Genomic DNA, 13,996 nt, shown 5'->3' with positions numbered 1-13,996 from the left:
TCAGGATGAAGATCAGGCTTCTTGAAACCGAACTGGAAAGAAGGAGATAATACTGAATAATGGGTTCATAAATGCATCTGAAACATTCCAATAAGCAATCCTAACATTTTAAAATTGTTTTCTAGATGGCAATCAATAAAATTAGCGATTGGCGGAGTTATTTAGAGGATTCAAATATGTAAAGCTATTATGACTTATTACAACACCATAAGCCTTGAGGACATACACGAACAGACGATATAAACAAATAAGATATGTAGGCCTATATAAAATGCAAGACTTCTATGATATACCAAACTCATTTGATCCATGGCTGCCAAAAACCACCATGAGACTTTGGGTCTGCTTTTGCGTCACCTGGTGGAAAATTAATTGGAACTGCTGTTGATTGATAGTAAGCCAATCTTGTTAAAAGCTGATCAACAACTTCTGGATACAACTTGGACACCTCTGATCTCTCAAAAGGATCTGCTTGAATATTGAAAAGCTGAATAGCACCAGATCTACACTTTTGTACGCCTGGGTCATACTTTCCACCCAATTTATCAGATTTAGGGTACAACTTTTTTGCATTCTTGGATTCTGGGGGTTTAACCCATTCATCAAAACCTTGTTTTCCAGTCAATAATTTCCAATCGCCAATTCGTATACCAGCATGAATCGATGTATTGAAACCACTACGAATCTCTTTGTGAAATTCACTGACTTTTATACGTTTAGGAGCACTATGGTGGGACATAGAATCAATATTGTGAAGTATTTCCGTGCGCGGTGATTCAGCATACTGACTTATTGTCTTCCACTGATCGTATCCATCCAGTGACTGTGTTTCGGGTATCATTGAACATTGCGATGCACTTAAGATGGTGGGATACCAATCTGAAATATGAATTAATTGAGTATTTGGTAATATATTGGGATTGGGAACATTTAACATTTTTCCATGGACGAACCCAACTCCACGCACACCACCTTCCCACAAAGTTGCTTTTCTGCCACGTAATGGCCAATTGTTTCCTCCAAAACGAGTTTGACCGCCATTGTCAGTTGAAAATATTAACAATGTGTTATCCCACATTCCTGCAGCTTGTAAATGTTGAGTCACATTCTTTACTGCTTCATCCATTGCTGCTACCATTCCTGCATATATACTAGGGTGCGGCTGGTGCCCCATGATTTTCAAAACTGGAATCGATTGACCCTTACTTTTTTTTGGTGGGGAAGTTAGGGGAATAAAACAATCTGTTAAAATTTCAGGAAAAATAAACAATGTTTAGGGGTAGCAGGTCACCCCCAAACTTTTGAACCCCCTTGCTCGCCCCCGATAATCACGATTTTACAGTATCTGCAGTTATACTTGGGCTAGAGAGTTGATTTATAGCTCAAAATTACCAGAAACCTCATATTTATATTAGTCTTTCTAACATTATATAGGTCTATATCCTTGAGAAATAAAGATAATGAGAAAAAACTATTTTTCTCTTGTACGACAAGAATTATTTGGCATTAATGGTATATAATATACATGAAATTTATTTAAAAAACTTGTTCTATAACCATGTAAGTGTGTAACTAATACCTACTTTTAAAATAATTGCTAACTATTGTAATTTGCATATTTAATTTCAACAGAAACAAACATTCGACACATTGCAAGGTAAAGCAGTAAGGTAGTATTGCATTAATTTATAATGCTAGAAACCACGATGCTAATTTCAGATTTTTCTTTCTTTGATTTGGTAGCTGATGTTTGGCATTCTCAACCACTTGCAGGATATCTTGATGACGATCTTCTCTCTCTGCTGCCTCCAAAAAATCATGGCATAGCTTTACCCCTCTCTCGGCGGCATCGTTGACCACATGAAGACTTTGTACAGTAGTATTAGCTTTTTTGTACTGCTCATCTTCTGACCATTCTTTAATTGGTTGCGAGAGGAAGGCATGCCCAATCTTTAATCCTCGAAAAACATCCACAAACCACTTCCAAAAAATTGTATCAAATTCATGGATTCTTCAGTAGGCATTCTGGAAAAACACGGTCTGCCAAAACCTGTTCCATATCGGTTGGAAGCAGTTGTGGATCTTACCGAGAGCAAACAATCAGCCATTTTCAGCTTCTCTTCGGGAGGGACATGTTGACTGAAAAGAGCCAATGGCACCAGTTCTTCTGTGAGATACCAAAGATGGTTTGCAAAGCCTCTGAGGGCAGAAGTAGCAAGCGTTTGGTCACTACGAACATAATGCAATAACGAGTTAGTTAAACCAAGATCATTCTTAGGTGCAGTGGCATGATCAGTGGTTGTCAACCACTATGGAATGTAACAATAAACTACAAACTGGACAGATTGGTGGATTTTGGTCTGTTGCATTGGTGTAACCACTTTTGCTTTGGGCAATTCCGTCACAATTTTAGAACCCATTAAGTCCATCCAAGCAATACAACAACTTCGACATCCAACATGCTTTATGCAGGGCACCTGGTTTACGAAATGCAAAGTTCTTGACTATCTCACTATCACCAAGATAAACCAGCGTCAAATGCACCAATTCTTTATAATCACCACGTACAAACGATTGTGTCAATGCATTGTTACATAGATCAATAATGCTATGCCTTCGATCCTGGAGAATGGAGATGAGTTGGTGTGATTGGAATATCCAAATTATCAACATCTCCATGGGTCAAAGAATCATAGTTTTCTTTGAATCTGGTAAATAATGTATCATGCATTCACTTTGGTAAATAAAATTTGTATACAGTACCGTACCAAACCATTTCCAAAAATTTAGAAAAATGTTTCATAACTGAAAAATCACTAAATGGAACACATAACTATGTAACAAACACTGCAAATCTGTCCAAACTTTTGCAAATCTATACCTGACTGACTCGTATAGGTAATCTTATCATCATCATCTTTCAGCCTTAACACAGTGATCAAGTTTTTTAACAGAAAGATATCTGCTCTGTACTTACCTTTTAAATACCATGATATCAGGACTTTTAGAAACTTCCATGTTTAAACTATTCCATGAATGCGTTAGTACAACTTCGCCTATATGGTGTCTGCATGCAAACCACAGTAACTTTCGATTCAACTTCTTTTGAATAGATATTATACACATGCTGCCGTTTGAGATCCTGAAATCATATAATCTATATGCCTAGTTGCTGAACTTGCTAAGAAATAATATTTCTCTTAGATACTGCATGTGTTACTGTATATCTATTTATATTTCTGTTGTAATATGCATACTGTTTCATATTTTATTGTTACTTACTACTCATAAAATATAGCCTTACAAGAATAATTCATTATAATCTTATTAATCTGGTCTGCCTTCTGCAATTGTATAGATATTACTGTATTGAGTTAGCCTTTATTGAACTGTATTTTACTGAATTCTGAACTTATAAATGCCTGACTGAATTTTCTATTCTATATAATACTACCGGTATTAGAAGCCGTTGTGTCAAATACCATCCCTCCAACACACTCAGTGCAATTTTATTCCTTGAAATGTTCAATGGTAGCTTTTGAAATTAATTCTCCTGACTTTTGTGATTAGAACAAGTTTTTTAAATAAATTTTATGTATATTATATACCATTAATGCCAAATAATTCTTGTCGTACAAGAGAAAAATAGTTTTTTCTCATTATCTTTATTTCTCAAGGATATAGACCTATATAATGTTAGAAAGACTAATATAAATATGACGATTCTGGTCATTTTGAGCTATAAATCAACTCTCTAGCCCAAGTATAACTGTAGATACTGTAAAATCGTGATTATCGGGGCGAGCGAGAGGGTTCAAAAGTTTGGGGGTGACCTGCTACCCCTAAACATTGTTTATTTTTCCTGAAATTTTAACAGATTGTTTTATACCCCTAACCTCCCCACCAAAAAAAAGTAAGGGTGAAACATCCCTACAAGGGGCACCAGCCGCACCCTAATATATACGTCTCCTTTTGTTTTTGATATGAGCAAAAGGCTTAATGTAAGAATCAGGCACTTGCATATGAGCATGAACAGATTGGAGTGCAAGATAAAGAAACATAGGATTTGATGTGTTGTGTTTATTTATGAGTTCTCTTGCTTTTTTAGAAAATAAATGGGCAGAATATTCTCCAAATGTTTTGTTAGTTGGTCCATTTTCAGATTGAAAATCATATCCACAAAATCCAGAATAGCAACGACGCCTTGTATAGTAATCTTCTGATCCGGTCAGATACCCAAAATAAGTATCAAATCCTCTTTTCCATGGTAAATATGCATCTTTATAAAATCCAAGATGCCATTTTCCTATCATGTGTGTTTCATAACCACATTTTTTTAACTGTTTTGGTAATATAATGTTGTGTAAAGGCAAGCCATTGGGTTGAGATGGCCATATTATGCCATGTTGCAAACCTGTGTGAATTTGATATCTTCCACTCATTAATTGACTTCTTGATGGAGTGCAAATTGGTTGAACATAGTAGTTTTCCAGTCTCACTCCAGCCATGGCAAGTGAGTCAAGAAATGGAGTTTTCATATCTGATTCATGGTTAATAGCATGATAGCCGATATCATTGAATCCATAATCATCAGCCAGTACAAAGACAATGTTTGGTTTTTTAGCACAGTGAACTATGCTTGAACAGATGAGCAAACCAGCAGTCAAACAGATTATTCTGAACATTACCGCAATGCCTGCAATAAAAAATTCAACACAATCTTAACCAAAGAACTACAATATCGTACCTGTCGATTGACTGATAGGGCATTTGGATCTACAATTACTTTCTGTAAATGAGCATACATTCAGCTGACAAGTCATCCAATTTTGAAGTTTGGTATGAACTACATGCTTCTTCATAATTGCTTGAGCTTGACAAACAAAACCATTTAACAAAATCACAGGTATACCTAGAACAACGATACTCCGTAGTTCTTTACAGCCCGCAAAAAGAGGACAAAAGGTTTTATTGAATAAAACAATGGGGTCCAACTACTTTTGACCAGAGGGTGATCACACAAAAAGTAACTTGCTAGAATGCTAGCCAATCCCAAAACCTTCATACCAGAAGCAGCACATTCAAAGTTTTACAACTAAAAAAATTGAAAATTAATGAATAAGCCTACACCCTACGGCCTACATAGGTAGGGTCAGGGCTGCGATTTTTTCTTTCTTGTCGAACGACCAAAAATTCTGCGTTTGTTTGTCGAATAGTGGTATGACATCACAAGAGTCGGATTATAAGCGTTTGGCCGTGAATTACTGCGTGATAGAGAATTTTTCCTTTGGCATCTCTTTAGTCTCGCTTAGTACGTTAATGGTTATGCACGTACCCGCATGCAAACACAGTTAGGAGCGAAACATGCAAGTTACCAAGAAACACAGCGAAGAAGCAAAAAATGAACTACAGATAAAAGAAAACGGAACAATACCACGATAATACAACAACGGCGTAATGCTACAGGCCTACAGCGTTTAAGGTGTGCCGAGATGGCAAACAAGCCTCTTCGTACAACATTGCAACAAACTACATACAATCACGTAAAGTAACACAAGAACGAATTAATTAATAACAGTGAAAAGGAAAGAATATTAGTAACAACACAAACATTAATGCCAGGGCATGCTTGCTGCCTCTGTATGACTTTAGACAGGAGATTTCAAATGCTTTGCGACGTTAGGCTACTAAACGCTATTAGCTGGAAGTTTACCTGAATGATAAGTTCCAAAGTAACGTGGCAATGCTTCTCTCGATAGCTTTTTCGAACAGATCCGCACTTCACTCGCTGTTTGTTGAACCTTAACCGCTTCTCGGTAAGACCGACCGAAGCTTTTGCCATCCGTGTTGTCGGAGGATTCTTTCGTTTTTTAGTCATTATAGGATACTGACTAACTGAAGACCATCCTATCTGTAGTTGGGCAAAGCTATGCTGTTCTTACAACTTGCCTATTACCTTGCCTTGTCCACTCCCAGTGACTACCTACTATTCTTCTAGAAGCGAACTCTTATATATAGCGACCTTTCTTATCTGTGTTTCTGATTCTGAACATCTGGTCGGAAACTAGGCTATTTTCTTGATGTAAAAAACTTGCGTAATAAGTAGGCTTTATTGTGTTCTTTTATTGTGTGCTTCTGCGATTATTTTCTCCTGTATCAATCACCTGCTTTAAGTTATGTAACGGAAAGGAAATCTTACATTTGTTTTCGTCATCATGCACTGGCTACATAAATCCATCATTGTTAAATCTTTCAAAGGATGGCATCTCGCCTGGTGCGAGACAAATTTCCTGCAGATGTCCAGACTTTCCAGCCAGCAAACTTGTTTATACATGTCATGCATTGTGATTCAACGTCAATGTAAAAACGACGGTTTTGCTAGCTGGGTTGTGTGCTTTTGTGAATGTGCAAAATCACCCATTACGTAATCACAGAAACTCTTTTAGTGGAAGGAAGTCGAGTTGCAACCGTGTTTATCTGTCTACTATTCTTTATTCATATTGCAAAACATTTCTGCAATCTTGGAACAACAAGTGCATAAGTCAGACATAAATACAAACTTGCAAACACGTTGACAACTAAAAGTAGCCTACTTCGGTTATTTTATCTATAAAAGAAACCCGTTGTGTCGAATAGCACGAAACGTGTGTGGCGAATTGTTTGATGGCAGGCGTTAGAACTTCGATCAAAGCATTTTTCTGCTGTGTTCAAAATGTTCTGGAAGCGAACTCCTTTCCATAAAAATAGCGGCTTTTTTCATCTGTATTTCTGAACATCTGGTCGGAAACTAGGCTGTTTTCTACATGTGAAAAACTTTCATAGCAAGTATCCAACAGTCATTTTACCAGAGCAATATTGTTATTTGGCTCAAACGGCGAAATACAAACTGGCATAGATGTTGACAACTCAACGTAGCCTAGGTTATTTCATCTATAAAAGAAACCCGTTGTGTCGAATAGCACGAAACGTGTGTTGCGAAATGTTTGATGCCAGGCGTTGAACTCCGATCAAAGCATTCTCCCGCAGTGTTCAAAATGGCGACGCTGAAGCCTTGGGAGTTTCTCGTGTGAAGCGTCGCTTTTTAGACCTTGCTATGAAGTAGGCTACCTGGCGCAAGAAAGTTTACGTAAGACAGCACTTTTATGATTGCATCACGTGATGCCCCCCCCCCCCCGATTGTTCCTCGACCTGACGACGTTTAGTCCTCTCTCAGTTTTTTTTTCTTTTTATTTCCCTTTTTTTTTCGTTTTTTTCCGTAAGGCACGGCGTTTGTCGAATAGTGATGGCGCGTGTCGAGTGACCTCGTCACCGAAAAAGGCAAAAATCGCAGCCCTGGGTAGGGTAATTGAAATTATCACACGTACACAATTTATAACATATTTCTACCTTTAGTCACCGGTCTGTGACAATTTGGTGGAGCCAATTTGAAAAAAATAGCCCCTTCTGTTTTGCATTATGTCCAAGTCTTGGAACATGGTAAATGAGTTCAAAAAATTGAAATATGCTGCCAGGCCAACTTCTGGACCAGCTCGTGCTGTAACCAGACTTGGACGACTAGAATTTTTGTAGTCTTTCGAAATTAGATTATAATTAGAGTAATTTAAGCTTTTACAAATTAGACTAGGAATAGAATTAGAGCTACCCAAGTTTTCACAAATTAGAATAAAATTTAAACTAGATTAGAATTAGTTGGATGCAGTTGTCACATATCTTTTTTTGGTAGGATAAAAACGTCAATGATGTGGCAACTCGGGATCAAAGTGTTATTTCAACATCAAAGCGCCAAAACCACTTACGTTATAATATACATTGTAATGTTAGTGAATTGATGAACTAATAAAATTTTTCATGACTTTGCTGCTCAAGGGATGGAATGACACTTTGATCTTGATCGTTTAATTGCATTTTTATATAACGTTGATTAAGAGCACAGTATACTTCTATTTGCCAAAACATACTGTTGGACAAACTAAAAAATTTAGCAAAACTGGAGATTGGATAAGAACTGCAATTAGAGCAAACAAGTTTTTACCGAATTAGATTAAAATTACCGACATTTCGCTCTAATTTATCGAATTAGACAACTGGAATTATCTAGTTGTCCAAGTCTGGCTGTAACATCACAGAATTTAATTAACTGAATTCAAGTTACTGTTACATAGCAAAATTATAGTACAAAATGGCTTCTGGCATTTATTTGAAGTGTCTCGTCCACATCCAATGCAGTGTACAACTGCGCATGGATGACTTGGATGAGAGTAAATACACATCCATTTTACCTGGGCATTGTTGGACTTGCAATAAAATACTCTGCAGCAGTTCACCATCATCATCCAAATTCGGTTTTGTTCAACTAGTGGGGGTGGCCTATTTTTCTTTGCAGTGATTGCCTTCACTCCTATTCTCCATGTTCTGTCTATTGCATCTCCTTCCTTCGGTCTGACTTTGTCTGCTACAGTCTTTATCTGTTCCTTCCATGTTCTTTTTGGACGTCCCGTTTCCTCTTCCCATGTAGATTTACCATTGTACCTTCAAAATCAATGCCTTTCGAAGAAAACTACCTTCCTCTTCCTTTGTACATGCCATTTCCCTTACCATGTTACGCCATTTTCCCTTTGCAAGTTGTTCAATAGTCTTTCTCATCTCTGGCATATCTATCAGCTCCAGTCTTTTTCTCTCTCCTCGTTTTTACCCCACAAGTTATCATTCCAAACACAAAGCATGCATCTATCCAATAACTTCTCCAAAAGCTGACACATATCCTATTCATCTCGCAGTGTCACTCTTCTTCTTCTTCCTCACTCACTTTCCTTTTTTTCTGAAGTGACTCTAGCGAATAATCAAACTCAAATGATTTAAGTTCTGACATTGGCTTGCTTTGAATCACAACTTTTGAAACACTCTGCACATTTTTCACCACATTCTGATGCATTTGCGATATCAGCTTCTCTTCTTCATGCAGATGCTGTATTGCTATAGTGTACAGTTCTGCTATAATTTGTTGTAAACGTGTTTCTGATATCACAACATGTAGATTGTAGAATGTAGATGTGCATATAAAGGTATAACTCGATCGTTTAAATAAACTTTAACTCTCCATTTTTCTTGTAATTTAGACAAGATTTTCTACATGGCATAGATTTATCACATTACAATGAGATAATATGAAGCAAATGGAAGCTGTGATTAAGCACTAAATAAAATTAGAATGTTCATATTGAGTGCCCCAAAAGTGGGACATGCCATAACAAGTTGTAACATGCCCATGGCAATCAGATAAAATATTTATAAACGCAACCATTTTGCTTGTCATAAAGTCCATCAATTCTTCGTTGAATAGCACACTATTAAATGGATGTTGAAGATTGGTATAGTTTACTTAGATGAGTTTGCCTTTTCCATCTGCAGTCAATTCAAGACAATTCCTAGGTTTTTTCAAAAACATACAAATCCCAGCACCTAAACAGTAAACACATGTGAATGATAAATGATTATACTTCACACCAGGAAGCGAAAAAGAAATGACTTTCATAACAATCAAACTGCATAGTTCAAACTAAAATTTATACAAATGCATAATATGATTATCGTATTTATCTTTTACAAAATACTTTCATTGTCTACATTCATACGTTTGCATTTTTGATTAGCAAAAATAAATGAAACCCGTAGTGAAAAATTAATAACTAGAGATGTACCGATATATCGGTATCGGCATCGGTATCGGTGATATCGGCCATTTTTTGAGTATCGGTATCGGCATCGGTATCGGCAAAATTTGGCCGATACTGTGGCCGATACTAAACATGTAAAAAAAAGGCGTTTGCTGCGGATTTTCTGCAGAAGCAAAGATATTATATATATAGATTTTTTTAAAGTAGTAACTAACGTCACATTGAAGTAGAAAAATAACAACCTGTTCAAATTTTTGATCCCACACACTCCCATGACTTCATGCGCGCACCTTTTGGCATTGTTTGCTTACAGTGATTCTTTCACTCAAACAAAACGTTTTGTTTCAGCAGTTTTGCGTTGTTCGATTCTTACGTTGTGAAGGAGACTCAATTTCTCCAATATTTATCATTCGTGTTTCTTTTTTACTCTCAGCAGAGGATAAAACCAGGCCAAGACTACCCAGGTGGCGGAATGTGTAGTTTTGCATCGTTTTTGCGTTGCTGGAAGTTTGAGGGACCCGTGTGGCTTGGTTGTTTTTGGTGGGCTGGTTCTGTCAGTTTGTGATTTGGTTTCCACTTTTCGTTGTGGTGGACTCATCAGGCTTGGAACAAAGTCGTGGCGGAGTGGGTGGGCTCGAGGTGGGGGCTGTGGGACTGCGAATCCTCGCTGAACTAATCAATAAGTGGTCTTATGGCGACCTCATTGTGGGGGGGGAGTGTCCTTTCCTGCTGTCGGCACGGGGCTGGGCGCTTACTGGTGCGGCGGGCTGTTGCGATTCGCTGGCCATAACGGTGTAGCTTCCACGCTAGCCATTTAGACCATCCAATCAACTATATGTTTCTCGGCTGCCGTTTTGTAGTAGTAAGAATTGACATCGACAAGAATTGAAATGGCTAGTGTGGAAGCTGCATCGTTGTGGTTGGCAGGTCGCGGCAGCTCGCTGTGCTGGTGAGTGCTCAGCCTTGTGCTGGTGGCCGGGGGGGGACGCTCCTTTCTTCGCAATGAGGTTGTCAACTTGGGCGCAACGGGACCATTTTGATTGGTTTGGTGAGGATTCGTGGTCCCATTGCTTTCTTTTTGGGCCTACTTATCCTGCCGTGACATTGTTTGAGCTTGGTGAGTTTGTTGCGGCTAAAGGTGGAAGTTGAATCGCCGACTGATGGAGCCGGCTTGCTGGGGGCAGCCGAGTTACACGGGTTTTTTGAGCGTTTGGCGGGTGGGAGCGATGCAGAATTGTGCATTTTTGCTATCTGGGTAGTCTTGGCCTGGCAAAAGCTTTTCAACCAAACGACAAGCGTCCTTAGGTTACACATTACTTGTCGAATAGTTTTTGTACGACTACACAAATCACTTGTTTACATTTTACATCTTATTATCAATTATGATAGCCTATTTGGAGAGTTTGCGCAAACACTTTTTTTCAGAAACCCCAATTATGATGTACGGTAATGTTTCTTCCCTTATACCCCAATTACGGTGGCTTTTCATTACTAAAACCTACTATTATGACACAACAATGTGATTGAGATTGGATTCTTGAATCTTTAATAAATTATGCCAATTGAAAGCTTTTTTTAATAGTTTTATGCAAATAAGGTAAAACTTAGCATTTGATATATAATAATTTCTTGCAAATACCAAAATTGCTTCTTTTTGTAACACCAAAGTATCGGCCAAAATATCGGTATCAGTATCGGTATCGGCCTAAAAAAGTGATATCGGTATCGGGATCGGTATCGGCCAAAATATTGGTATCGGTACATCTCTATTAATAACAATACAAAAAGTTATAATAAATGCACACACAGAAAGAAGTAAAGAAAGATATTTTTCTTCTGGATATTACTAGGAATTTAGCTTACTGCGATCCATACACTCACTCATTGCAGTTCATTCTGACAATTTATGATAAAATGAAAAATCATAGAATAAGTAAAAGTCCATAAATTTCCAGAAAGTAATTTTTCTCCATGTTTTGCCTTTAATATCAAAACACACTGAAACACAAAATGTCTATGAAATTAAAGCAACAAACTTGCAGCGCCATGCTTTAGTCACTAGTTTTTATAACAAGAGTTTCAAATCACTTCTTAAACTGATTGCACCAATTGACATCATCTGTCCACAATTTGGCAAATCTTTGTGCAAGGCAACAAAAAAACTTTTTGAAAAAATTGCAAAGTTATTAATGGATATTCGATACATAGCCTACATTCTGGTTGTAATTGATTAATATTGATAGAAAATAGTAAGTTCAATAGAGTGTTGCAAACTATTTATCTCTCTTTAAAAACAAAATAACATCGTACTCAGATATATATGTATATAATGTGTATGACTACTGATGCTAAAATACAAATTTCCAACAACGTTGCATTCATTTGATCCATGGTTGCCAAAAACCACCATGAGATTTTGGGTCTGAGTTTTTATCAATAGGTGGATAGCGAACCGGGACTGCTGTTGATTGATAGTAAGCTAATCTTGTTAAAAGCTGATCAACAACTTCTGGATACAACTTGGATACCTCTGTTCTCTCAAAAGGATCTGCTCGAATATTGAAAAGCTGGACTGGGCCAGATCCATACTTCTGTATTCCTGGGTCATTCTCTCCTTCCAAACCATTTGTTGCATGGAAGGGAGTTTTTGTATTCTTAGATTCTGGGGGTTTAACCCATTCATCAAAACCTTGTTCTCCAGTCAATAATTTCCAATCGCCACTTCGAATACCAGCATGAATCGATGTATTGAAGCCACTACGAATCTCTTTGTGAAATTTGTTGCTTCTCAAAGTCAGCGAATCTGAGTAAATTGGATCAATATTGTGAAGTATTTCCGTGCGCGGTGATTCAGCATACTGACTTATAGTCTTCCACTGATCATATCCATCCAATGACTGTGTTCCGGGCATCATTGGACACTGAACTGCACTTAAGATGGTGGGATACCAATCTGAAATATGAATCATTTGAGTATTTGGAAATATATTGGGATTGGGAACATTTAGCATATTTCCATGGACGAATCCTACACCATGCACACCACCTTCCCATAAAGTTGATTTTCTTCCACGTAACGGCCAATTGTTTCCCCCATAAAGGGTCTGGCCACCATTATCAGTTGAAAATATTAACAATGTGTTGTCCCACATTCCTGCAGCTTGTAAATGTTGAGTCACATTCTTTACTGCTTCATCCATTGCTGCTACCATACCAGCATATGTACGTCTGTGAAAGTCTTTTATGTAAGCAAAAGGTTTAATGTAAGATTCAGGTACTTGCATTGGACTGTGAACAGATTGGAAAGCAAGATAAAGAAACATAGGATTCGATGAATTATGCTTATCTATAACATCCTCTGCCTTTTTAGCAAAGAGGTGGGCAGAATATTCCCCATAAGTTTTGTTAGTTGGTCCATTTTCAGAGTCAAAATCATAACCGCAAAATCCAGAATAACAATGAAGCCGAGTGTAATAATCTACTGATCCGGTCAAATATCCACTATAAGAACCAAATCCTCGTTTCCATGGTAAATATGCATCTTTGTAAAATCCAAGATGCCATTTTCCTATCATGTGTGTGTCATAACCGCAACTTTTCAATTGCTCAGGTAAAAGTATGTTTTCCAGTGGCAGGCCATTGGGTTGGGATGGCCAGATTATGTCATGTTGTAAACCTGTGTGAATTTGATATCTTCCACTCATTAACTGACTTCTTGATGGAGTGCAAATCGGTTGAACATAGTAGTTTTCCAGTTTTATTCCAGCCATGGCAAGTGAGTCAAGAAATGGAGTTTTCATATCTGATTCATGATTTATAGCATGGTAGCCGATATCATTGAACCCATAATCGTCAGCAAGTATGAAGACAATGTTTGGCTTTTTGGCACAATCAACAACATTAAAACATAGTAGAAACAAACTAAAAATCACACTATTTACTACCAACATCATTGCAAAGCCTGCAAAAAATTAAACATAAATTCACAGCAAGTGGGGTAGCCTACTTGGTGAAGGTGACAAAAGCATTGCAATAAAATACATGCTAACTGCTTACTTTGAAGCTGCAAGCTAAAATTAACTACCCTTCACAAGCACACAGATATATAAATTTTTGGAATCCATTTGACAACCAAATATCACAATACACAGAAAACCTTGCTGCAATATGTAAAAATACTTAAGTTAAATAACTGGCTGTGCGAACATAAAATGGTAATACGCTTTCTAGTAATGATTTTTCAATGTTCTGTGTGTGCAACTCACACCACAGTTGTCCATTCACCAGCACCGAGAGGATGTAATTTACAGACAACAACAGTT

General features: G+C 37.5%; 1 protein-coding gene and 1 pseudogene across 1 annotated transcript; both read right to left on the bottom strand.

The window, feature by feature from the left end:
* Window positions 1–298: 298 nt before the first annotated feature.
* On the bottom strand, window positions 299–4,616 carry LOC145788216 (arylsulfatase B-like). Its single transcript, XM_082599913.1, is given in 2 exon segments — window positions 299–1,140; window positions 3,953–4,616. Coding segments are annotated over 2 exon segments (1,428 nt in total). The 5' UTR covers window positions 4,539–4,616.
* Window positions 4,617–9,459: 4,843 nt separating this feature from the next.
* LOC145764487 (arylsulfatase J pseudogene) lies at window positions 9,460–13,631 on the bottom strand (annotated as a pseudogene).
* Window positions 13,632–13,996: the final 365 nt, after the last annotated feature.

Source organism: Aplidium turbinatum, chromosome 2 (assembly GCF_918807975.1).
Source record: "Aplidium turbinatum chromosome 2, kaAplTurb1.1, whole genome shotgun sequence".
NCBI classification, from domain to species: Eukaryota; Metazoa; Chordata; class Ascidiacea; order Aplousobranchia; family Polyclinidae; genus Aplidium; species Aplidium turbinatum.
This window is presented reverse-complemented; position numbering and strand designations above follow the sequence as displayed.